A 26,097-nucleotide genomic window follows, 5' to 3' on the forward strand; every position below is an offset into this window, starting at 1 on the left:
AACCAGACCCTGTCTCTAAATAAATACATAAATAAAATGAAAAAGGTAGGTAATGTATTCACATGAGACAACAATTTAAAGGCACAAAAGGCTAGTGTTTCAGAAAGACTGTCAAGCCACATCTTTCCCCTGCTCTCACACCAACACAGCAACCATCAACACGAAAGATTTCTGTGACCCCAAAATATATGGGGATTTCTCCCCACCAGCAAGCAAGCAATCAGTTCTGCAGCAGATGCCAGCTGGGTGTCCTCCAATTCAATTCCGACACCATCTATCTGGAGCTGGCCTCAGATCCCACAGGTAGCCACCCCCCTTCTCACATCAGTTGCCAAATCTGGGCCTCCAGAGCTTCTGGCTTCAAGTTGGGGTTCCCACAACCTCTGCTCTGGGTTTAATTTACTGGTGTGGCTCACAGAACTCAGAGAAACCAGTACATTTGCCAGTTTACTATAAAGGATATTGTGAAGGATACAATGAAGAGACGCATTGGCGCGGTATTGGGGTAGGGCCTTGCTGGGCACACCACCCTCCAGGGGCGCTCCCGAGCCTGTCCTCTTGGGTCTCTATGGAGGTTTCCTAATGTCAGCATTTCTTCCCCCAGGGTATGGGGTGGAGCCTTCTCTGGAATGAGGGTCTTAGGACCCAAGATCAGAAAGGAGGACAAAGATTAGGGTCCTGCCTTGGGCAGATGAAAGGAGGCAGGAGAAGACTGGAGAGATTCTGTTTCCTGAGGCCTAACACTCCCAACATTCTTTTTTTAATTATTCTTTTTATTTACTTATTTTTTACCTTTTCAGTGGTGCTGACACTCCCAACATTCTAACAAAAGACTAACAAGGGCTCTGGGAGTTATGAGATAGGAACCATGGATCTCACACACACACACACACACACACACACACACACACATAAACATAGCCATGGGTAACATGGCTAAACCCCATGTCTACAAAAAAAAAAAATTAGCTGGGTGTGGTGGTGCACCTGTAGTCCCAGCTACTTGGGCAGCTGAGGTGGGAGAATCACCTGAGCCCTGGAGGTCGGGGCTGCAGTGGGCCAAGATTGCACCACTGCACTCCAACCTGGGCATGGGAGTAAGATTCTGTCTCAAAAAAACAAAACAAAACGTATTCTCATCACACCATAGCTAGTCAGTGAAAAGCCAGTCTTCCCCCAACTCTTTCCCCCAGCTCACCTCTCCAGAAGGGACGACTCCTAGCAGTTTCTTGGGTGTCCCCTCCGGAGACAGTCCTCACAAATATATGAAACATACGTAATATTCTACACTTTGCTTTTCACATAACACTGGAGTGGAGATCTTCCCATATTACAGCACAGAGCTTCCTCACTTTTCCTGGCTGTGTCATTGGCTATTGGGGGACACTAGGGTGCTGGGAGGGTGGTGCACCCCAACTCCAAGGGACAGAAGCTCTTGCACTTGGGACCTTTCCAGACCTTGCCCTATGCACCTCTTCATAGGGTGTTCACCTTTATAATCTCAACCGTAAATAATGACATTCAGAAATTATGATTGGGCCAGGTGCGGTGGCTCATGCCTGTAATCCCAGCACTTTGGGAGGCTGAGGCAGGCAGATCACCTGAGGTCAGGAGTTCGAGACTAGCCTGACCAACATAGTGAAACCTCGCCTCTATTAAAAATACAAAAATTAGCCAGGTGTGGTCGCACATGCCTGTAATTCCAGCTACTGGGGAGGCTGAGGCATGAGAATCGCTTGAACCTGGGAGGTGGAGGTTGCAGTAAGCTGATATTACACCATTGCACTCCAGCCTGGGTGATTGAATGAGACTCTGTCTCAAAAAAAAAAAAAAAAAAAAATGTATATATATATATATATATATATATATGATTGAATTAAGACTTTACTTCAGGCTAGGCATGGTGGCTCACACCTGTAATTCCAGCACTTTGGGAGACCAAGGCAGGCGGATCATGAGTTCAGGAGTTCGAGACCAGCCTGGCCAACATGGTGAAACCCTGTCTTTACTAAAAATACAAACATTAGCCAGACATGGTGGCGTGCGTCTGTAGTCCCAGCTCCTCGGGAGCCTGAGGCAGAAGCATCGCTTGAACCCAGGAGGTGGTGGTTGCAGTAAGCCAAGATCACACCACTGCACTCCAGCCTGGGCGACAGAGTGAGATACTGTCTCAAAAGAAAAAAAAAAAAAGAGTTTACTCCAGCTCAAAGCTTGAGGCTGTCCACCTGGGGAACACTGACTTCAGAAGAATGAATGGGTCAGGTCAGCTTCCAAAGCGGAGAAGGGAAGGTTTTGTTTATGTAGGCAGTTAACAGGATTGCAGCATTTTCCATGCAAGGTCAGTACATATGTTATGGCAATTTGATTGGTTATAGCTTGTCACATTCCAAGGAAGATTGCTTTAATATTCCGTGAGGAAGGGTGCTGATTTGAGGGGATCTATTTCTGGAGCCACAGTGCTTTTTCTAATCATTTATAGGAAAAGGAAGAAGCTGTAGAAGCTGCTACCTGACTCAGGCCACATAGCCACATTCCTTTCACGGCTCAAAATCGTTTTGGCTGGGTGCCGTGCCTCACCCTGTAATCCCAATGCTTTTGGCGGCCAAGGCAGGAGGATAGCTTGAGCCCAGGAGTTCAAGGTCACAGTGACTATGATCACACCTCTGCACTCCAGCCTGGGCAACAGAGTGAGACCCTGTCTCTATAATAATAATAACTTAAAGTTCCAATAGCTTTAGGTTTGAATTATTTAATTTCATAATAATAAATCAGCATATATAAAGTGTTTCCTTAAACCGGGCGCGGTGGCTCATGCCTGTAATCCCAGCACTTTGGGAGGCCGAGACGGGCAGATCATGAGGTCAGGAGATCGAGACCATCCTGGCTAACACGGTGAAACCCCCTCTCTACTAAAAATACAAAAAATTAGCCGGGCGCGGTGGCAGGCGCCTGTAGTCCAGCTACTCAGGAGGCTGAGGCAGCAGAATGGCGTGAACCTGGGAGGCGGAGCTTGCAGTGAGCCGAGATCGCGCCACTGCACTCCAGCCTGGGGCACAGAGCGAGACTCTGTCTCAAAAAATAAAATAAAATAAAATAAAAAATAAATAAAGTGTTTCCTTGAGTTTGTTTGTTTTAGAGATGGGGTCTCACTATGTTGCCCAGGTTGGAGTACAGTGGCTATTCACAGGCATGGTCATGCACAATGACTGCAGTCTCAAACTCCTGGGCTCCAGTGATCCTCCCACAGCTTCTCTGTTACCTGTGACTACAGGCATGTGCCCCCATGCCTGCCTGGCTCTATTTCCTTAAGTTTTTTTTTTTTTTTTGAGAAGGAGTCTTGCTCTGTCACCCAGGCTGGAGTGCAGTGCTGCAGTCTCAGCTACTGCGGCTTCCACCTCCTGGGTTCAAGCGATTCTCGTGCCTCAGCCCCTCAAGTAGCTGGGATTACAGGTGTGCACCACCATGCCTGGATAATTTTTGTATTTTTTGTAGAGACGGGGTTTTGCCACGTTGGCCAGGCTGGTCTTGAACTCTTGACCTCAAGTGGTCCTCCTGCCTCAGCCTCCCAAAGTGCTGAGATTATAGGCATAAGCCACCGCACCTGGTCCTATTTCCTTAAGTTCTATGAGTCATTCTAGCCAATAATTGAACCAGAGGAGGTGGTCTTGGAAACCTCCAGCTTACAGTCGCTCAGTCAGAAATACATGAGGATGGATTTACATTTGGCTTCTGAAATGCGGGCAGTTTTGTGGGACTGAATCCTTAACTTGTGGAATCTCATGTTAATTCCAGGTAGATAGTGTCAGAATTGAATGAATTCTAGGACACTCAGTGTTGGTCAGAGTGGGGAAAATTCACACACGTGGTATCAGAAGTACTCTGTGTGAGTGTAGACCAACTGTTTTCACAATGCGTGACCCAGGGATGCTTCTGAAACCTCATCACCCATGGGTGTCTTTCATTTATAGAGCTTCCTTGGCACAGAATTTAGGTATCGGACGCTGATTGGTGATTGACTTGTGACTGAACAATGGCCATGTTGAATTCATGCTCTGAAATCCGCGATACTGCAGTCTACAATTCATCCTTTCAACTTCCCGTAGTAAAAACTCAGGAGAAAAACAGCCTGATTCTAAATGGAGCAGCTCCGCTGGGAGTTGGTAGATAGGACACCCAAACTGCAGAGAAAACCCAGAATAAAGTGAAGCTCATTTTAAGAACTCTTGAGTCCAAAACCTTAAAAACACATGCACTTTTCGGCCCAGCAATTCCACTTCTAGGACTTTCCCAGGGTCATAAACCAGAGACTCAGATACTCCCCCAGGGTGGTTTCCACTCAAATTGGAAAAAAACTCAGTGTCCACAGAAGGGGGGCACAGAACTGGGGCAGTGGGGTTGTGGTTAAGTAAATGGAGATGTAGCCCTGGGACTGGGTCCCCTAGGCCGAGGGAAACATGAGCAGGAAATGGATAAATAGAAAGATAATCAAGTTTTAAGTCCCCAGAGAGAAGGCTGGTTATGAAATAGTATATGCAATGTGATTTTTTTTTTTTTTTTTTTTTTGAGGGGTCTCTGCCACCTGGGCTGGAGTATAGTGGTGTGATCCCGGCTCACTGCAACCTCCACCTCCCGGGTTCAAGCGATTCTCCTGCCTCAGCCTCCCGAGTAGCTGGGACCACAGGGATGCGCCACCATACCCGGTTAATTTTTGTATTTTTAGTAGATACGGGGTTTCACCATGTTGGCCAGGCTGGTCTCGAACTCCTGACCTCAAGTGATCCACCCACCTCGGCCTCCCAAAGTGCTGGGATTACAAGCATGTGCTACTGCGCCCAGCCTACAATGTGGTTCTAATGTAAGATAACAAGTACTCTGAAGGGGTGGCCTGCCCCTCCACACCTGTGGGCGTTTCTCGTTAGGTGGAACGAGAGACTTGAGAAAAGAAAAGAAATGAGACAGAGACAAAGTATAGAGAAAGAAAAAGTGGGCCCAGGGGACCAGCGCTCAGCATATAGAGGACCCACGCCGGCACCGGTCTCTGAGTTCCCTCAGTATTTATTGATCATTATCTTTACCATCTTAGAAAAAAGGAAGTGGCAGGATAATAGGATCATCGTAGGGAGGTCAGCAGTAAGACACATGAATAAAGATCTCTGTGACATGAATGAGTTTAAGGAAAAGTGCTGTGCTTGATACGCATATGCAAACATCTCCATAAACCTTTTTAGTGTATAAAGAGCAGCATTGCACTAGCACGTCCCACCTTCAGCCCTAAGGCGGTTTTCTCCTTTCTCAGCAAACAGAACATACAACATACCACATACAAACAGAACATACTCAGGTTTTACACCAAGATGTTCCATTGCCCAGGGACAGGCAGGAGACAGATGTTTTTCTCTATCTCAACTGCCAAGAGGCCTTCTTTCCTCTTATACTAGTCCTCCTCAGCACAGACCCTTCACGGGTGTCAGACTGGGGGATGATTAGGTCTTTCCCTTCCCACGAGGCCATATTTCAGACTATCACATGGGGAGAAACCTTGGACAATACCTAGCTTTCGTAGGCAGAGGTCCGTGCGACCTTTGGCAGTGTACGTGTCCCTGGGTACTTGAGATTAAGAGAATGGGGATGACTTTTAACCAGCAAGCTGCCTTCAGGCACTTGTTTAACAAAGCACACCCCGCACAGCCCAAAATCCTTTAAACCTTGAGTCACCACAGCACATGTCTCTTGCAAGGACAAGATTGGGGGTAGGGTCACAGATTAACAGCATCTCAAGTACAGAACAAAATGGAGTCTCTTATGTCTACTTCTTTCTGCACAGACACAGTAACAGTCTGATCTCTCTTTCTTTTCCCCACAGTACTCATAGAAAAGAACAGATCGAGGCTGGGTGCAGTGGCTCATGCCTGTAATCCCAGCACTTTGGGAGGCCAAGGCGGGCGGATCACCTGAGGTCAGCAGTTCGAGATCAGCCGGGTCAACATGGTGAAACCCCACCTTTATTAAAAGTACAAAAAAAATGAGCCTGATGTGGCGGCAGGCACCTGTAATCCCAGCCACTCGGGAGGCAGGAGAACCCAGGAGGCGGAGGTTGCAGTGAGCTGAAATCACGCCATTACACTCCAGCCCCAGCAACAAGAGCAAGACTCCATCTCAAAAAAAAAAAAAGATTGAAAAGATGTACCAGAAAGTATTAATGGTGATTCTATTTGGGAGGGGTTTTCGTTTGTTGCTTTTGTTTTCTAACTTTCATGCATGCGACAGGTCATCATTGAGCAGATACTATGTGCCTGACACTGTGCTGGGCAGGTTCGGGAGACACAGCACGGAACAAAACAAAGGTCCCACTTCCCTGGGCTCACATTGCAGGGAGTGCTGCCTGCAATAACATATGCATGTCACCTTCCTACTATGGGTTTGTTTGTTTTTTGAAACTGGGTCTCGATCTGTCACCCAGGCTGGAGTGCAATGTGACAATTGTAGCTTACTGCAGCCTCGAACTCCAGGGCTCAAGCTATCCTCCCCCATCAGTATCCCAAGTAGCTGGGATTACAGGTGTGTGGCACCATGCTCGGCCCTCTTTTTAGATTTTTCTTTTTTCTTTTTTTTTTGTTTTGGTAGAGACAGGTTTTCACTATGTTGCCCAGACTAACAATATATATATTTTTTAAAGTTATTTTTTGCATTCTGAGTTAGGAATTAGTAAAAATAATATTAATTAATTAATTAATTTAAAAAATAAAGACTTGAACCTCCTATCTCCCTCTCCTCTCCCTGTGAAGAAACAAATAAATTTTTTTTTGGTAAAACTTACCTTTTTGGTTTTTTTTGAGACAGATTCTCATTCTTTCACCCAGGCTTGAGTGCAGTGGTGCAATCTCCGCTCACTGTGACCTCCACCTCCCGGGTAGACGGATTTCTCCTGCCTCAGCCTCCCAAACAGCTGAGATTATGGGTGCACACCACCACGTCCAGCTATTTTTGTTTTGTTTTGTTTGTATATATATATTTTTTGAATATAATTTTTGAGATAGAGTCTTGCTCTGACACCCAGGCTGGAGTGCAGTGGCGCAATCTCAGCTCACTGCAGCATCTGTCTCCCGGATTCAAGCAATTCTCCTGCCACACCCTCCCGAGTAGCTGGGATTACAGATGTGGGTCACCACGCCCGGCTAATTTTTGTATTTTTAGTAGAGACGGGGTTTCACCATGTTGGCCAGACTGGTATCGAACTCCTGACCTCAAGTGATCTGCCCGCCCTGGCCTCCCAAAGTGCTGGGATTATAAGCATGAGCCACTGTGCCTGGCCCAAAATTTAAAAAATTTACTTACGCAATTCAGCAGATGTTTATGACTGAGCAGCTGCATTGATTGAGCGCCTGCTGGGTGCTGGGCACTGTGCCACAAGCTCCAAGTATCCAGGAGGTCATTTCATCCTCACGCCGGCCCAAGGAGAAAATATAGGTTACAGATGAGAGTCCAAGAGGTGGTAGATGCAGCAAGGAAACATGTAGGTATTTGAAGGTTTTTTTTGTTTGTTTGTTTTGTTTTTTTTTTGAGACGGAGTCTTGCTCTGTTGCCCAGGCTGGAGTGCAGTGGCACGATCTCGGCTCACTGCAACCTCCGCTTCCTGGGTTCAAGTGATTCTCTTGCCTCAGCCTCCCAAGTAGCTGGGATTACAGGAGCCCGCCACCACGCCCAGCTAATTTTTAAAATTTTTTAATTTTTTTGAGACGGAGTTTCGCTCTTGTTGCCCAGGCTGGAGAAACTGCGCGTTCTCCAGCTAACCACAACCTCCGCCTCCTGGGTTCAAACCATTCTCCTGCCTCAGCTTCCCGATTAGCTGGGATTACAGGCATGTGCCACCATACCCGGCTAATTTTTTTGTATTTTAAGTAGAGATGGGGTTTCTGCATGTTGGTCAGGGTGGTCTCGAACTCCCAACCTCAGGTGATCCACCTGCCTCGGCCTCCCAAAGTGCTAGGATTACAGGTGTGAGCCACCGCGCCCTGCCTATGTGAAGGTTTATCTAAGCCCTCACCTCTCAGTGGTAGGCAGTCATTCGATAATACCTCAATGTGAAAAAATCAGTAACCATTAATACTGTGTAAACCTGTCACTTCCACGTATGGAGGGGAGAACCAGAAGAAACATCTAGAAGAGTACAAAATGGCTGCCTCTTCGGGGAGGACCCAGGGTGGGCAAAGCAAGGCAAGGGACTGCCTTTTATCATTGTAAGCCTTATAGTTCTATTTGTCTGTTAAAAATATGTACCTGTTATTAATTTTATTGAAAAGAAAAAGCTAGCCGGGCGCGGTGGCTCACGCCTGTAATCCCAGCACTTTGGGAGGCCGAGGCGGGCGGATCACAAGGTCGGGAGATCGAGACCACGATGAAACCCCGTCTCTACTAAAAATACAAAAAATTAGCCGGGCGCGGTTGTGGGCGCCTGTAGTCCCAGCTACTTGGGAGGCTGAGGCAGGAGAATGGCATGAACCCGGGAGGCGGAGCTTGCAGTGAGCCGAGATCGCTCCACTGCACTCCAGCCTGGGCGACAGAGCGAGACTCCGTCTCAAAAAAAAAAAAAAAAAGAAAAAGCTAAAGTAAAAAAGAAAAAAGGAAGAAAATGAAGGATCAGCCGGGCGCGGTGGCTCAAGCCTGTAATCCCAGCACTTTGGGAGGCCGAGACGGGCGGATCACAAGGTCAGGAGATCGAGACCATCCTGGCTAACATGGTGAAACACCATCTCTACTAAAAATACAAAAAACTAGCCGGGCGAGGTGGCGGGCGCCTGTAGTCCCAGCTACTCCGGAGGCTGAGGCAGGAGAAGGGCGTGAACCCGGGAGGCGGAGCTTGCAGTGAGCTGAGACCCAGCCACTGCACTCCAGCCTGGGCGACAGAGCGAGACTCCGTCTCAAAAAAAAAAAAAAAAAGAAAATGAAGGATCAAAGAGGTGAAGTGATTTCCCCAAGGTAACACAGGATTCAGAGCTAAGTGTGTCTGAGTTCATACTTGGGATAGCCACAACCCTGCAGCCTTGCCCAGCCCTTGGCCTGTTGCTGGAGTTGGGGTCTACGGGACCAGCCTCCAACCTTGAAGACAGATCACCTTCTGCTATGAGATGTTGCTGATGTGCAAGCCTGTTGGAGACATTAACCTGATGAGCCTTTATGAAACAGAAAGGCCTTTTCACTTGTCTGACCTTGCAGGCTGATTTGTGGGGATTCAGTGTCCACCAAAGCCCCAGCCCAGTGCCATCAAATCAGTAGAGCGTTCTCTAAGTTGGCAGCATTGTTTTGCGAGCCCATGGATGAGCTGTTCTCCAAGGTCAGCCACAAATGTGTCAGAATTCAAACCCAGGGTCTGGGTTTGAATTCAGGTATCAGTACCTGATGATCCTCAGCACAGTGGTGGGGCCAGTACTGAGAAGTACACGGAGTCTGGAAAGTACGGCCTGGTCTTGGCAATGTGGTGGAGGTGGGGCTGGATGGACCCTGGAGAGAGCAGCATGTGAAAGGCCCAGGTGCATGGCCTGGGAGCTGACATGGGACAGTGTAGCTGGAGAATAGAGCACAGGGTGGGAGAACCAGGGGGTTGCAGTGAGAGATGGGCAGAGATGGAAGCAGGGCTTTGAAGGGCCTTGCAGGTTGCCATTGGTCCCTTTGGCCCTGATATCAGGGTAGCAGTGAAGGCTCGTGGCCATCACAAATGCCTGTCTATGCTCACCTCTCCTCTCCGCTTTCCTTCCCACCCCCACCCCCACCCCCACAGGCCCTGACTCTCCCTTCCAGAGGCTGCCCATCAGTTTTCACCAGCAGAGCTTCAGGCCCCAGGCTGCCTGGTATGAGGGTGCCCTCAGCTCCCCAGGCCTGTCCCCAGACAGTCCAGCTGGGGGACCCAGGCAGTCATTCAGCCTCTGGGGCCTCCACTGACTCCCTCCCAGGGCTGCCATGGGCCTGAACATCAAGTAGCCTCTAAAGTGCCTGGCAGGGGGTCTGGTACTCAGATGATGCCCAGGGATGTTAGTTCCTTAGCCATCGTCCCGCTCCTTGGTTTATATCAACACACAGGTATTAACGTGCCTTCTGTGAGCCACTCTCTGCTTACTGGGGAGATACAGAGATGAAAAGTCAGTGGGTGTAGACAAGCAGATGGCAGCACAGGGTGGGGTGGTCGGTGCCAGTGGGAGGAAGATGCACAGGGTATGAAGAAGCCCCAGAAGGCCCTTAACCCAACCCCAGCGGGGGCTGCAAAGAACAGTCGGAGCAAGCGAGGGAGAGGGGAAGAGGGAAAGGGCGTTCTGAGCAGAGGGCACAGTCTGGGTGAGTCTAGGCCGGCAAGGAGCACGTGGCACGCCGCGGGGGTCTGGCGGGAGGCCTGGCAAGGATTTGTGTCTTTATCCCCAAAAAGCCACTCCGGGGTGTGAAGCACCGCCGCTAGGTGGGGAAGGGAGGCGACAGCAGCGGCTCCAGAGCACCTGAGCGCAGGTCCGAGGACCCGGAAGAGCGGAAGCAGCGCCGCTCAGGTCTCCGGCCCCGCTCTCTGGCCGAGGTGTCAGGCCTGACGCCCCGCCCACAGCTCGCTGAAGGGCTACGGGACGCGTGGGTTCAGACTTTGCCCCCCTCGCTGGTTGGCCCGAGCAGAGGACACATGACCCAGAGCGGCCAATCCTCGCGCCTCAGGGACCCATGCCCACTATTCCGGAGCCCGGCCCGCCTGATTGTCCCGCGCGGGAGCCTTCGGAAGACTGGCCGGCAGGGGGCGACAAAGGGCAACTTGAGCCGCCGGGACGCGGTTGTGGAGGCCCCACGGCTGCCGGGCAGTAGCGATTTCCAGGACGGCCGGGCGACCAAGTTAAGTGACCTTTTTATGGCGTGTGTGGTCGCCGAGGCTGCCCCGCGTCTGACATCCCCGGGGCAGTGGGCCCTCCTTGTGTGGCCTGGCGCTTGGTTGCTGGCCCACCCCGCTCTACCAGGCCTCAGTTCCTAGTCTCTTGAGGGTCTGGGCTTCTGCAGGGACGTAGGAGTTACAAAACGCGTCCTCTGCCCATGTCCCCCCGTGTTTTTTGAGGTCTTGACCTCCACCTCCCAGAGCTCACGCTGCTTCCTCCAGGAAGCTTGTCTCACTCGAGCCCCACCCCTGACCCCCGTGCTCTTGGGCCCACAAACAGGCCCCTGGGCCTTGACGCATGGTCATCTGGGGACGCCTGTCCCAGAACGCAGAGCCTGGGCAGAGCCCCCTCCCCAGCCAAGGCCCCAGGTTCGTTGGGGGTCGTGAGGCTGGTAAAGGCCGCCTTTCGTCAGGCTGAGGCCATGAACTTGGCATGGGCCATCACCATCCACAGTCGACTAGGAGGAGAAGCAAAGGGAGAGGCCCCTGCCGAGGCCTGGGGTCCCCACGAGGCGCGGGAGTTGGGGAGCCGAGAAGTGTCCCCTGACTTCTCCCACCCCGCCCTGAGCCTGTCCCCATCTGGACTTAAGCTCTCGACCACTTCAGAAGTGGGCGGGTGGGGGGTGATAATTTGCCAAGACATGCACAGAACAAAGCTTCTGGAAACAGGCTCTTCCAGAATTCAGCAGAGCCTGCTGGGAAGGCCACTCACCCCCGCGGGTGCAGCAACGGTTTTGCCAAAAACACGGGACATGAAATTAAGCCTTACCTATTTATCTTGGTGATAGCCTCTCCCAGAGAAGGTCAGCTCTAAAAGGGAAAAAAAGTCTATCCCCTGTTATAAATAAATAAATAAACACACACACACACACACACACACACACACACACACATATATATATATATATATTTTTTTTTTTTTTTTGAGACAGAATCTCACTGGTTGCCCAGGCTCGAGTACAGTGGCGCAGTCTCGGCTCACAGCAAGCTCCGCCTTCCGGGTTCAAGCGATTCTCCTGCCTCAGCCTTCCGAGCAGCTGGGATTACAGGTAATGGCCACCATGCCCAGCTAATTTTTTTGTATTTTTAGTACACATGGTGTTTCACCATGTTGGTCAGGCTGGTCTCAAACTCCTGACCTCAGGTGATCCGCCCACTTCAGCCTCCCAAAGTGCTGGGATTAGAGGCATGAGCCACCGCGCCCGGCCTGTTACCATTTTATCGAGTGTCGTATTATATATATATATATATATATATATATTTTTTTTTTTTTTTTTTTTTTTGGGACGGAGTCTCGCTCTGTAGCCCAGGCTGGAGTGCAGTGGCCGGATCTCAGCTCACTGCAAGCTCCGCCTCCCGGGTTCACGCCATTCTCCGGCCTCAGCCTCCCGAATAGCTGGGACTACAGGCGCCCGCCACCTCGCCCGGCTAGTTTTTTTTTTGTATTTTTTAGTAGAGACGGGGTTTCACCATGTTAGCCAGGATGGTCTCGATCTCCTGACCTCGTGATCCGCCCGTCTCGGCCTCCCAAAGTGCTGGGATTACAGGCTTGAGCCACCGCGCCCGGCTGGAATTTTGCTCTTATTGCCCAGGCAGGAGTGCAATGGCGCAATCTCGGCTCACTGCAACCTCCTGTGCCCGGGTTCAAGTGATTCTCCTGCCTCACCCTCCTGAGTAGCTGGGATTACAGGCATGTGCCACCACTTCCGGCTAATTTTTTGTATTTTTAGTAGAGACGTGGTTTCTCTATGTTGGTCAGGCTGGTCTCGAACTCCCGACCTTAGGTAATCCACCCACCTCAGCCTCCCAAAATGCTGGGATTACAGGCGGCTCCGCCGCACCAAATCCCAACACTTTGAGAGGTCGCGGTGGCCGGATCACCTGAGGTCAGAAGTCCGAGACCAGCCTGGCCAACAGTAGAGATGGTGAAACCCTATCTCTACTAAAAATACAAAAATTAGCTGGGCGTGGTGGTGGGCGCCTGTAGTCTTAGCTAGTCAGGAAGCTGGGGCAGGAGAATCGCTTGAACCCAGGAGGCAGTGGTTGCAGTGAGCAGAGATCGCACCATTGCACTCCAGCCTTGGCAAGAAAGCAAGACTCCGTCTCAAATTAAAAAAAAAAAAAAAAAAAAAAAAAAAATGGCCGGGCGCAGTGGCTCAAGCCTGTAATCCCAGCACTTTGGGAGGCTGAGGCGGGCGGATAACCAGGTCAGGAGATTGAGACCATCCTGGCTAACACGATGAAACCCCGTCTCTACTAAAAATACAAAAAAATTAGCCAGGTGAGGTGGCGGGCGCCTGTAGTCCCAGCTACTCGGGAGGCTGAGGCAGGAGAATGGCATGAACCCGGGAGGCGGAGGTTGCAGTGAGCCGAGTTTAGGCCACTGCACTCCAGCCTGGGTGATAAGAGCAAAACTCCGTCTCGCGGTGGCGGGGGGGAAGTTATATTGTTTACCTCTTTTCTAAGTCATCATTTTACACTTTTTATTATTTCTTTCCTTTTGTCTCCATTGATTTTTTTTGTTTGTTTTTTTTACCCCTAACTTGTTGAGTTAGATGCTTCGTTCATTAATTTTCATTCATCCTTATTAACATGAGTATTTAAAGCTATGAGTTTCCCTCTGTGTATTGCTTTAGCTGTTTATCTTAGATTCTGATATGCAGTGTTTCAGATGTTGTTTTCTAGATGTTCTGAAGTTTCAACTCGATAGCCTTTCTGATCCAAGAGCAACTTAAGAGTTCTTAAACTTACAGGTAGTTAGGTCATTTTGTTTTCTAGTTTCATTATTAATTTCCAGTTTGATTTGCATTGTGATTAATGCAGTCTGTTCTACATATATTTAGAATATATTGATTTTTAAACAATAATTTAATATGTAGTTGATCTTTCTGAATGTTGAACTGTCCATCTGCAAAGGTGTAGTCTGTTTTTAGAGTAGAGGGTTTGATATAAATAAATCTATCTCAATAATTATATTATTAGGTCTTCCCTAAACTTACTTAACTTTTTGTACACATACTCTGTGAGAGGTGAGTTAAAATTTCTTACCACTGGTGTTTTTATTCTTTCTCTTTGTATTTCTTTTGGTGTATAAATGCAGATACTGTGTTATTGGTGCATATTAGTGCATGTTGTTTGGAATATAGTAGATGATGGTATATAGTAGATGATGAATGCAAGTCATTGTGACTTACATTCATTATTATTATAAAGTGCTCTTCTTGGTCTCATGTTTTGTCCTGAATTTGATCCCTGCTTTCTGTTTGTGCACATTTGCCTATTACCTCTTGTACCATCTTTTTATTTGCATTCTTTTTGAGTTGACTTGTTTGGGGAGTGTCTTTTGCTTCCTGCTCAGGGTTGAATGTCAGCAGGCATTTCCCTTTAAAGATGAGTTTAATCCAACTGGGCATGGTGGCTGATGCCTGTAATCCCAACACTTTGGTAGGCTGAGGTGGGCAGATCACCTGAGGTCAGGAGTTCGAGACCAGCCTGGTCAACATAGTGAAACCCCATCTCTACAAAAATTAGCTGGGCATGGTGACACGTGCCTGTAGTCCCAGCTACTCAGGAGGCTAAGGCAGGACAATTGCTTGAATCCAGGAGGTGGAGGTTTTGGTAAGCCACAGTCATGCCACTGCACTCCAGCCTGGGCAACAGAATGAGACTCCATCTCCAAAAAAAAAAAAAAAAAAAAAATAGGTCAGGCACGGTGGCTCACGCCTGTAATCCCAGCACTTTGGGAGGCCGAGGCGGGTGGCTCACGAGGTCAGGAGATTGAGACCATCCTGGCTAACATGGTGAAACCCTGTCTCTACTGAAAATACAAAAAATTAGCCGGGTGTGGTGGCGCACACCTGTAGTCCCAGCTACTTGGGAGGCTGAGGCAGAAGAATTACTTTAACCTGGAAGGTGGAGGTTGCAGTGAGCCAAGATCGTGCCACTGCACTCCAGCTTGGGCGACAGAGCCAGACTCCCTCTCAAATAAATAAATAAATAAATAAAAGAATAGATTAATCCATTCGTGGATTAATAAATTAATGGGTTAGCATGTGAGTAGAACTACATAGATGCCTGAGGGCTTGATGGAAGGCTAACCTTGAGAGTAATTAATTTAGGTATCTGGCAGAAGAAATTTATTTCTCTTCTTTTCTTTTTTTTTTTCTTTTTTTTTCTTTTTTTTTTGAGAGGGAGTCTCGCTCTGTCGCCCAGGCTGGAGTGCAGTGGCGCGATCTCAGCTCACTGCAAGCTCCGCCTCCCGGGTTCACGCCATTCTCCTGCCTCAGCCTCCTGAGTAGCTGGGGCTACAGGCACCCGCCACCGCGCCCAGCTAATTTTTTGTATTTTTAGTAGAGACGGGGTTTCACTGTGGTCTCGATCTCCTGACCTTGTGATCCGCCCGCCTCGGCCTCCCAAAGTGCTGGGATTACAGGCGTGAGCCACTGCGCCCGGCCTTTTTTTTTTTTTTTTGAGACAGGGTCTAGCTCTGTTGCCCAGGTGGAGTGCAGTGGCACAATCTCAGCTCACTGCAACCTCCACCTCCTGGGCTCAAGTGATCCTCCCACTTCAGCCTCCCAGTAGCTGGGATTACAGGTCCACGCCACCATGGCTGGCTAATTTTTTGTATTTTTAGTAGAGACGGGGTCTTGCCATGTTGCCCAGGCTGTTATGGAACTCCTGGGTTCAAGTGTTCTTCCCACCTCGGCCTCCCAAAGTACTGGGATTATAGGCTTGAGCCACCTTGCTTGGCCAGAAGAAATTTCTAAGTGTGAAGTGAAATAAAATGCAGAGACGAATCTCTAAATTGAAAGCATTTTATTTGAGAAGCAAGAATGGCAATTTGGGGCATATAAACAGACCAGGTAGTTTTCAGTATGTCTGAAGAACAAAGAGAAGGTTGGAGGTTTTATAAAAGAGAAATGTTATACGTTGTTTTAAAAGGAAGTTCATGGCTATTAGTAAAGTTTTGGGGAGCTGACAAGCTTTGGTGAGCAATGAGGATGCCGTGGGTAAAACTAGTCTTAGAGTTGTACCAAGTTGTTCCAGTAACCTGTAGGTAAACCGGTGTCAGGTTACAACAGGCAGTTTCAGCAGCCAGGTTTGCAGAGAATGACGTTCTTGGAGCAATGTTATGTGACCCCAATGCTTTTTCCTCCTGGCCTCTCAACTCTGTTTTAGTTGGATCTGGCAACAGTAACCTGATTGTATGATCAACTTTCACATTAGCAAAATGGAGACGGAGGTGCATGGTGACTTATACTAATTATTCTTTTTTTTTTGTTTGAGATGAAGTTTCGCACTTGTCACCCAGGCTAGAGTGCAGTGTCGTGAATTCAGCCAGTGCCACCACACCTGGCTAATTTTTGTGTTTTTAGTAGAGATAGGGCCTCACCATGGTTGCCAGGCTGGTCTTGAACTCCTAGGCTCAAGTGATCCACCTGCCTCAGCCTCTCAAAATGCTGGGACTATAGGCTGGGCCACCATGCCCAGCCCTGCCTAATTTATTTTAAAAAGGAATTTATTTCTTACAGTTACAGAGGCTGAGAAGTCCCAGGTCGAGGGGCCACATCTGTTGAGGACCTTCGTGTTGGTGGGGGCTCTTTGCAGAGTCCTGAGGCAGTGCAGGGCATCACATGGTGAGGGCTGAGCATGCTAGCCCACTCTCATGATAACCCGTCAATCCAAGAGCACACTAAGCCCTCATGACCCAGTCACACCCTAAATGCCCTACCTCTCACTATTGCTACATTGGGAATTAAATTCGAACATGCATTTTGTTTGTTTGTTTTGTTTGTTTTGAGACAAAGTCTCATTCTGTCACTCAGGCTGGAGTGCAGTGGCACGATCTTGGCTCACTGGAACCTCCACCTCCCTGGCTCAAGTGATTCTCCTGCCTCAGGCTCCCAAGTAGTTGGGATTACAGGTGCCCACCACCACTCCTGGTTAATTTTTGTATTTTTAGTAGAGATGGGGTTTCACCGTGTTCGCCAGGCTGGTTTTGAACTTCTGACCTCAAATGATCCACCGGCCTCAGGCTCTCAAAGTGCTGGGATTATAGGTGTGAGCCATCACGCCCAGTCTGAACATGCATTTTGGAGGGGACAAATATTCAAACCATAGCATTCTGCCCGTAAGTTCCCCAAAACTCATGTCTTTCTCACATACAAATATAGTTATTCCATCCTTGTAGCCCCAATGCTATAACTAATTCCAGCACCAACTCAAAAGTCCAAAGTCCAGAGTCTCATCTGTAATCCCATGAAATCAAAACAAGTTATCTACTCCCCAGATATAATGGTGGCATGGGCATAAGGCAGACACTCCCATTCCAAAGGTAGGAAGAGGCTACATGAAAGGAGGAACAGGTTCCACGCAGCTCTGCAACTCAGCTGGGCAGGCATTAAGGGTTAAAGCTGGAGAATGATCTCTTTTGACTCCATGTCCTGCATCCTGGACACACTAGGACAGGTTGGGCCCCAAGGCCCAGGCAGCCCACTCCTATGGCTTTGCTGGAAGCATGTCTGGCTGTCTGGGTTGGAGTGCAGTGCCTGAGGTTTTCCCAGATGGATGTGACATGCTGCTGGGGCTCTGTAGTTCTGGGGGCCTACAGTGGTCCCACTCCCATGGCCACACTAGCCATTAGCCTGGTGGGGACTCTGTGCTGCAGCTCAGACCCCACATTTCCTCTGGGCATTGCTCTACGGGGGCTGTCTGTGGTGGCTCTGCCTTTGTGACAAGTCTCTTCCTGGGTCCCCAGGCTTGCTTTTGCATTCTGGGTGGAGGCTGCCAAGCTTCACAGCTCTTGTGTTTTGCAAGTCTGCAGAATGAAGCTGGGCACGGTGGCTCATGCCTGTAATCCCAGTACTTTGGGAGGCCAAAGTGGGAGGATCACGAGGTCAGGAGATCGAGACCATCCTGGCTAACACAGTGAAATCCCGTCTCTACTAAAAATACAAAAAATTAGCCAGGTGTGGTGGCAGGCGCCTGTAGTCCCAGCTACTTGGGAGGCTGAGGCAGGATAATGGTGTGAACCCGGGCAGAAGAGGTTGCTGTGAGCCAAGATTGCGCCACTGTACTCCAGCCTGGGTGACAGAGCAAGACTCCATCTCAAAAAAAAAAAAAAAAAAAAAGGAAAGAAAAATTAGCTGAGCGTGGTGGTGGGCACATGAAGTCCCAGCTACTTGGGAGGCTGAAGCAGTGAAACAGGAGACTCGCTTGAACCTGGGAGGCAGAGGTTGCAGTGAGCCGAGATCACATCATTGCACTCCAACCTGGGCAACAAGAGCTGAACTCCATCTCCAAAAAAAAAAAAAAAGTCTGCAGAATGAGCGCCGTGTGAACTTCTGCCAAGGTTTACGACCTGTACCTTCTGATACTGTAACAGGAGCCGCACCTGGGGCCCTCTGGAGCCACAGGTGAACCAAGCATGGAGCGCTGTGCAGGGGTGTGGGGAACAGAGTCCCAAGGCAACGCTGGGCAGCAAGCCCATGGAGAGCCACCCCCACCCCCAGGCTTATTCCCTGACACCACTCTGCCTCCTAGGTCTCTGGGCCTGTGACGGGAGGGGCAGCCTCCGTGCTCCAGGGCTCTCTGCGTGCCTTTGGCAGTGTCTTTCTTTTGTCGTCTTGAGGCATGACACCTGGCTTCCTTCTACGTGCTAATCTCTTTAGCAAATATTCACTGGGCTACACCCATGGTTTCCTCTCCTGAACGTACTTTTCTGCCCTCTATATGGCCAGGCTGAGAGTACTCCAAATCCTCCTGCTCCGCTTGCCTTTTTTTTTTTTTTGAGACAGGATCTCACTGTGTTGTCCCAGGCTGGCGTGCAGTGGCGTGATCTCAGGCCACTACAGCCTCAACCTTCTGGGCTCAAGCGATCCTCCCACCTCAGCCTCCAGAATAGCTGAGACTATATAGGTGCACACCACTGCACCCGGCTAATTTTTTGTATTTTTAGTAGAGATGAGGTTTTGTCACGTTGCCCAGGCTGGTCTCAAACTCCTAGATTCAAGGATTCCACCCACCTCCCCCTCCCAAAGTGTTGGGATTACAGGTGTGAGCCACCAGGCCCTGCCTCTGCTTTCCTTTTAATGATTAAATTCTGTCTTTAGATTATTCCTCTGCTCCTGAATCTTTTTTTTTTTTTTTGAGACAGAGTCTCCCTCTGTCGCCCAGGCTGGAGTACAGTGGCGCAATCTTGGCTCCTGCAACCTCCGCCTCCCAGGTTCAAGGTATTCTTCTATCTCAGCCTCCTGAGTAGCTGCAACTACAGGCACATGCCACCAGGCCCGGCTAATTTTTGTATTTTTAGTAGAGACGGGGTTTTACCATATTGGCCAGGCTGGCCTCGAACTCCTGACCTCGTGATCCACCCGCCTCAGCCTCCCAAAGTGCTGGGATTACAGGCATGAGCCACTGCACCTGGCCTCCTGAATCTTATACTAAGAATAATTAGTGCCCGGGCGCGGTGACTCACATCTGTAATCCCAGCACTTCGTGAAGCTGAGGTGGGTGAATCACTTGAGCCCAGGAGTTCGAGACCAGCCTGGCTACCCATGGCAAGACCCCATCTCTACTAAAAATACAAAAATTAGCCAGGTGTGGTGGCGTGGGGCTATGGTCCCAGCTACTTGGGAGGCTGAGGCACGAGAATTGCTTGAACCAGGGAGGCAGAGGTTGCAGTGAGTCAAGATAGCAGCACTGCATTCCAGCCTGGGCGACAGAGCGAGACTCTGTCTCAAATAATAAAATAAAATAATTTAGCCAGTTTTAGATGTTCTGTTGTAAGCAACAGAAAGAAGACTAAGACATCACATATTTTATATATATATATAATATCCTTGTGTCAGAGGTGTTTGAACTAGAGTGATTCCATCTTGAATAGGAGCCGGGTAAAACGAGACTGACACCTGCTGGCCTCATCCCAGGAGGTTAGGCATCCTAAGTCACAGGGTGAGATAAGAGATCATAAGAGAGACAGGTCACAAAGGCCCAGCTGATAAAACAGGATGCAGGCCAGGCGCGGTGGCTCACGCCTGTAATCCTAGCACTTTGGGAGGCCGAGGTGGGCAGATAACCAGGTCGGGAGATCGAGACCATCCTGGCTAACACGGTGAAACCCTGTCTCTACTAAAAATACAAAAAATTAGCTGGGTGTGGTGGCAGGCGCCTGTAGTCCCAGCTACTTGGGAGGCTGAGGCAGGAGAATGGCGTGAACCCGGGAGGTGGAGCTTGCAGTGAGCTGAGATCACGCCATTGCACTCCAGCCTGGGCGACAGAGCGCGACTCTGCTTCAAAAAAAAAGAATAAACCAGGTAACATATGCCTGTGGTCCTAGTTACTAGATCATCTCTTTTTTTTTGACACAGGATTTCGTTCTGTCACCCAGGCTGGAGTGCAGTGGCGTGATCTCAGCTCACTGCAACCTCTGCCCCCTGGGCTCAACTGATCCTCCTGCCTCAGCCTCCTGAGTAGTTGAGACTACAGGTGTGTACCACTATGCCCAGCTATTTTTTTGTACTTTTACTAGAGACAGGGTCGTGCCATTTTGCCCAGGCTGGTCTCAAACTTCTAAGCTCAAGGGATCCACCCATCTCAGCCTCCCAAAGTGCTGGGACTACAGGCATGAGCCACCATGCCTGGCCTGAACAACTTTTTTCTTTTTTTGAGACGAAGTCTCACTCTGTCGCCCAGGCTAGAGGGCAGTGGTGCGATCTTGGCTCACTGCAACCTCCGCTTCCCAGGTTCAAGCGATTCTCCTGCCTCAGCCTCCCGAGTAGCTGTGACTACAGGCGCCACGCCCAGCTAATTTTTGTATTTTTAGTAGAAACGGGGCTTCACCTTGTCGGCCAGGATGGTCTCGATCTCTTGATCTCATGATCCGCCCACCTCGGCCTCCCAAAGTGCTGGGATTACAGGCATGAGCCACCAATCCAGGCCCTGAACAACCTTTTAAATGAAAATGAAACTCTGTCCCTCAAACAATCTCTGCAGAGGTTCACCAGTGGTCATACTGTAACAGTGGAAAAGAATGGACACAACTAACTCCATTTTTGTTTGTTTGTTTGTTTGTTTTGTTTTTGAGATGGAGTCTCACTCTGTCTCCCAGGTTGGAGTGCAGTGGCACGATCTCGGCTCACTGCAACCTCTGTCTCCCAAGTTCAAGTGATTCTCTTGTCTCAGCCTCCCAAGTAACTGGGATTACAGGTTCACACCACCACGGCCAGGTAATTTTTGTATTTTTAGTAGAGACGGGGTTTCACCATGTTGGCCAGGCTGTTCTCGAACTCCTGACCTCAAGTGATCCACCCGCCTCAGCCTCCCAAAGTGCTGGGAATACAGGCGTGAGCCACTGCGCCCAGTCCTCTTTTTTTTTTTTGAGACAGAGTCTCGCTCTGTCCCCTAGGCTGGAGTGCAGTGGCCGGATCTCAGCTCACTGCAAGCTCTGCCTCCTGGGTTCACACCATTCTCCTGCCTCAGCCTCCTGAGTAGCTGGGACTACAGGTGTCCGCCACCATGCCTGGCTAATTTTTTGTATTTTTAATAGAGACGAGGTTTCACCGTGTTAGCCAGGATGGTCTCGATCTCCTGACCTCGTGATCCACCCGCCTTGGCCTCCCAAAGTGCTGGGATTACAGACATGAGCCACTGTGTCCGGACAGTCTTTTTTTTTTTTTAAAAGGCCTTTACAACTCGGCTCACTGCAACCTCCACTTCCAAGGTTCAAGCGATTCTCCTGCCTTAGCCTCCCGAGTAGCTGGAATTACAGGCATGTACCACCATGACCAGCTAATCATGTAAAATTAACTCTGGGATTAGAGGGGAAGTAAGTAAGCCAGGAACTATGTTTTGTTAAGGATTTATAGGAGCATCGTGACCCTTGACTAAGGACAAAGAAGTTCCCAACCTCCTCAGACCCTCGCTGGCTCCCAGATGTCTGTGGCCCTCCAACACCTCCTGATCCCAAGCCCTGCTCATGGTTTCCCCATACCTCCCCTCCCACAAAAAGCCTCTGATCAGCCTGAAAAAACTGAAGATGGGACTTTATTTTTTATTTATTTATTTTTTTGAGACAGAGTCTCACTCTGTTGCTCAGGCTGGAGTGCAGTGGCACCATCTCGGCTCACTGCAACCTCCACCTCCCAGGTTCAAGCAATTCTCTTGCCTCAGCCTCCCAAGTGGCTAGGATTATAGGCACCTACCACCACACCCAGCTAATTTTGTATTTTTAGTAGAAACGGGATTTTGCCATGTTGGTCAGGCTGGTCTGGAACTCCTGACCTCAGGTGATCCACCTGCCTCGGCCTCCCAAAGTGCTAGGATTACAAGTGTGTCCAGTTTTTGCAGCTCTAGACCTCACCCATTCTCTGAGACTCAGCCTGACATCACTTCCTTCTAGAGAGCACCCGTCCTCCTCCCAAGGCCCTATCACATCCTGACAATGGTAACTGGCCATGGTGCCACTCCTAGAAGCCCTGGCTTCCCTCCATCCTCTGACTCTTGTCTTTGCTTCCTCTCCAAGACATGAGCATCCCTGGGCAGAGCTAGAACAGCCACAGAGCTTTCTGGGATAAGTTTTGGAGTCAGACAAGACATTGGTTTCTTGGTTCCCCTGAACTGCAATTTCCATCGTCATAAAATGGGGCTATTGATAGTTGTTCACCACTGTGAGGATAGATGGCTGCCTTGGGCTGGGCGCTGGGGACACAGCATCAGAAATACCTGGCCTACCTGCATGAAGGGCTTGGACATGGGGGAACAATAATTAGTAAGAGTGTGGTGTTATTGGCCGGGCGCGGTGGCTCAAGCCTGTAATCCCAGCACTTTGGGAGGCCGAGACGGGCGGATCACGAGGTCAGGAGATCGAGACCATCCTGGCTAACACCGTGAAACCCCGTCTCTACTAAAAATACAAAAAACTAGCCGGGCGAGGTGGCGGGCGCCTGTAGTCCCAGCTACTCCGGAGGCTGAGGCAGGAGAATGGCGTAAACCCGGGAGGCGGAGCTTGCAGTGAGCTGAGATCCGGCCACTGCACTCCAGCCCGGGCTACAGAGCAAGACTCCGTCTCAAAAAAAAAAAAAAAAAAAAAAAAAAAAAAAAAAAAAAAGTGTGGTGTTATTATTATATGCATTTATTGGTGTATTTATAGTAAAGTGCAAAATCTTAACTGAGCAACCAGATGATTTTTTTTCTATGTCCATGCTATGGCTCCTTCCAGATTGCGTTACAGCAAATTTCTAGCTCTCAGCAGCCTCCAAAGGCAACTACTATTCACACTTTTACCACCATAGGTTAATTTTACCTTTGTTTTGTACTTTGTATAAATGAAATCCTGCGGCGTGAATGTGGTCAAGGACCAGGGACCAGGCTGCCTAAACTGAGGAGGGGATTCAGGAGAGGCCAGGTCTAAGCTGGGTCCTAGCACTGGGCAGGGGCAGGACCCTGGCTCTAGACCCTCCCCTCCACCCTGTGTGACTCCACACTGGTCTCCCCACAGCAGCGCTGGGCCTAGGCACTCGGTATGTTTCTCCCTGTCGCAGGGAGGTGGGATACAGTGAGTCAGGAGTGGGGTTTGAAGGCTATGGGTCAGGGCCAGAAAGGCAGTTGGGTAAATTGAGCCAGGCCCCAACATCTGCACGCTGGGCGATTAGGTCAGTGCCGTGAGTAGTCCTGGTGGCATTAGTCATGTGCTTTGTTCTCACCTCCTGGAGCAGATCATTCCTGCACCCCACTCTCCAGGGGCCCAACCTCAGTTTCCCTGGTGGGACCTTCGAGAGGCTTGGCTCAGCCAGTGATGGATTTGTTCACTTGTCTCTTTCAAGGCCTCACCCCCACACACCCTTGCTCTTTGTCCTGCCCCAGCCTCTTCAGAGCTGGGACCCGGCCAGGGACCCAAGGATTCCGCTTAAAAGGTTCTCCCTTGTGTGGACACCTCATCCACATCCTCCCCACCCCACCTCCCAACTCCCTGAGGCCCTCCCAGGCCTCAACACTCCCAGGCTCCCCATGGCACTAAGCCTCTGAGCCCTGCTCTACTCCCCTTCCCCAGCCACAGTGGCCCTTGCTCCTTCCCACCATCAGGCCTGTGTCCCAGCCATGCCTGCTGCTGGGAATCTCTCCTCTCCCTGGTCAGGAACTCTCTCCGCCCTTCAAGGCCCTCAAGGCCTGAACTCACACCTCCTGGATGCCCTGTGGCCCTTCTGTCTGGGCACTCCCAGCCTTGGCACCAGGCCATCGAACTCTGTGGCATCATGCAGCCTTTGCACCGAGTCCTGAGCTCAACCGGGAAGGGGCCTGTCGCTCTCCCTCCTCCCAGGTGGGGACAGATGGGTGACAGAAAAGAGGTTAAAGTAAGAACGTCGTGCCCCCTGAGACGCTAGGCCCGCGACTCCCCTGGCCCTCTGGGACCCCCTTATCTTGGGCCCTGGTCTATGGGAGGTAGGGCGGGATCCCGCAGCCTGCGCCTCGGTTCCACAGTAGCACGTGGGTCTCTGCTCCGGGCGAGCGGACAGGCGCCGCACTGGGTTGGGCCGGCCCGCAGTGGGAGCAGCCAGGGCTGGTCCGGGCTCCGGGGTGCGGTGGGCAGGGGGATCAGTGCTCCCAGGGGTGGGAACCACGAGTGCAAAGCCCAACCCCCACCACCACCCCCCCACGCCGCTGCAGACGGCGCGGGATTGGGAGGCCTGGGGACCTGGCCGGCGGGGGCAATGCGGGGGGAATGGGTGGTGAAGGAGGATGAGCCTGGGAGGAGTCCACTAATTTAAAAAAATTAAATTAGATATCTTTTTATACCGGCCAGGTGGCTCACACCTGTAATCCTGGCACTTTGGGAGGCTAAGTTGGGAGGATCTCTTGAGCTTAGGAGTTTGAGACCAGCCTGGGCAACACAGCAAGACCTCAAGACCCCATCTCTAAAAAAGAAAAAAGATAGATTTCTTTTTTTTTTTTTTTTTTTGAATTAGCTGTTCTTGGTGGCATATACCTGTATTCCTAGCTACTGGGAAGGCTGAGGAGGGAGGATTAGTTGAACCCAGGGCTTAGAAGGCTATAGTGAGCTATGATCACACCACTGCAATCCAGCCTGGGCAACAGAGCAAGACCCTGTACCCAAACAAAATAGAAAACCCCAGAACCCCCAAAGATATCTTTTCTGCCTTTAAATGACTGACATTTGTAAAACTCAAACTGGGCAGATGCGTTAAAAGAAAAATCCTCATCCCGCAGCCCCCCTCCAGTTTGAGAGGATCCTTCCAGACCTTCTCCAGAACCTCCGCTCACACACAAACACACACAGATACCCCTGCAGACAGACAGATGCACACAGGCACACCTGTGCCCAGACACACCCAGCCACCCACACAGACACAAGGACACACGGTAATTATATTACAAAGTGGGTCAGAACAGTTTTCGGCGTGAGTGTATTTATGCAGACACATCTCTAGTGACAAACCTATGTATATTTTATTTTTACAGGTCTTGCTGTAAGAGCAGATGCTACGCACAGGCCACCTCCCTGTTCCGGCCCCTCCCACCAAGCCCTGGAGACGTTTCACTGTGTCTGTCCCGCCTTCCACACTGCCGCTGTGGGTGTGGTCCCACTGTAGGGGCTCGGTGCCAGGTTGTGCACATCTAAACTTCATGCCTGATGACTCCATTGCCAAGGCTGAGGGATGGTGGCAATGGGGTGCCCTGGGGTTGTGGACGTGGAGTTTCACTCACCTCTGGGATTCAGGAAGGTACCCTGGGCATGAGGGTAGATATAGTGGGAGTGGGAGAGATATAGTGGGAGATGAGAAGTCAGAGGCAAGCAGCTGGACTGGGGACAGACTCGACTTTCTTCTTGTTGTATTGTGTTTTACAGAGACTGGGTCTTGCTATGTTGCTCAGGCCTCCAGGCTGGCCTTGAATTCCTGAGCTCAAGTGATAGCCTCCCAAATTTTAGGATTACAGGCCTGAGCCACCCTACCTGGCCCTCCTTGACATTTTTTTTTAATTTAATTTTTGTGGGTACCGGTGGCTCAAGCCTGTAATCCCAGCACTTTGGGAGGCCGAGACGGGTGGATCACGAGGTCAGGAGATCGAGACCATCCTGGCTAACATGGTGAAACCCCGTCTCTACTGAAAAATACAAAAAACTAGCCGGGCGTGGTGGCGGGTGCCTGTAGTCCCAGCTACTTGGGAGGCTGAGGCAGGAGAATGGT

At 50.1% G+C, this 26,097-nt stretch overlaps 1 protein-coding gene across 2 annotated transcripts in view; it reads left to right on the plus strand.

Annotated features, from left to right (window-relative positions):
* The window catches only part of LOC105467423 (delta 4-desaturase, sphingolipid 2), a 68,156-nt gene that overhangs the window by 7,617 nt on the left and 34,442 nt on the right, over positions 1-26,097 (plus strand). Inside the window, exon 2 of one of the 2 annotated variants that reach the window (XM_011717016.2) lies at positions 25,370-25,632. In XM_011717016.2, coding sequence (XP_011715318.1) covers positions 25,542-25,632 — 91 coding nt within the window. In that variant the 5' untranslated portion in view covers positions 25,370-25,541. Of the gene's footprint in view, positions 1-24,839; positions 25,633-26,097 lie in introns of those variants that run through there. The other variant, XM_011717015.3, reaches the window with a different exon arrangement.

This window comes from Macaca nemestrina, chromosome 7, assembly GCF_043159975.1.
Source record: "Macaca nemestrina isolate mMacNem1 chromosome 7, mMacNem.hap1, whole genome shotgun sequence".
Taxonomy (NCBI): domain Eukaryota; kingdom Metazoa; phylum Chordata; class Mammalia; order Primates; family Cercopithecidae; genus Macaca; species Macaca nemestrina.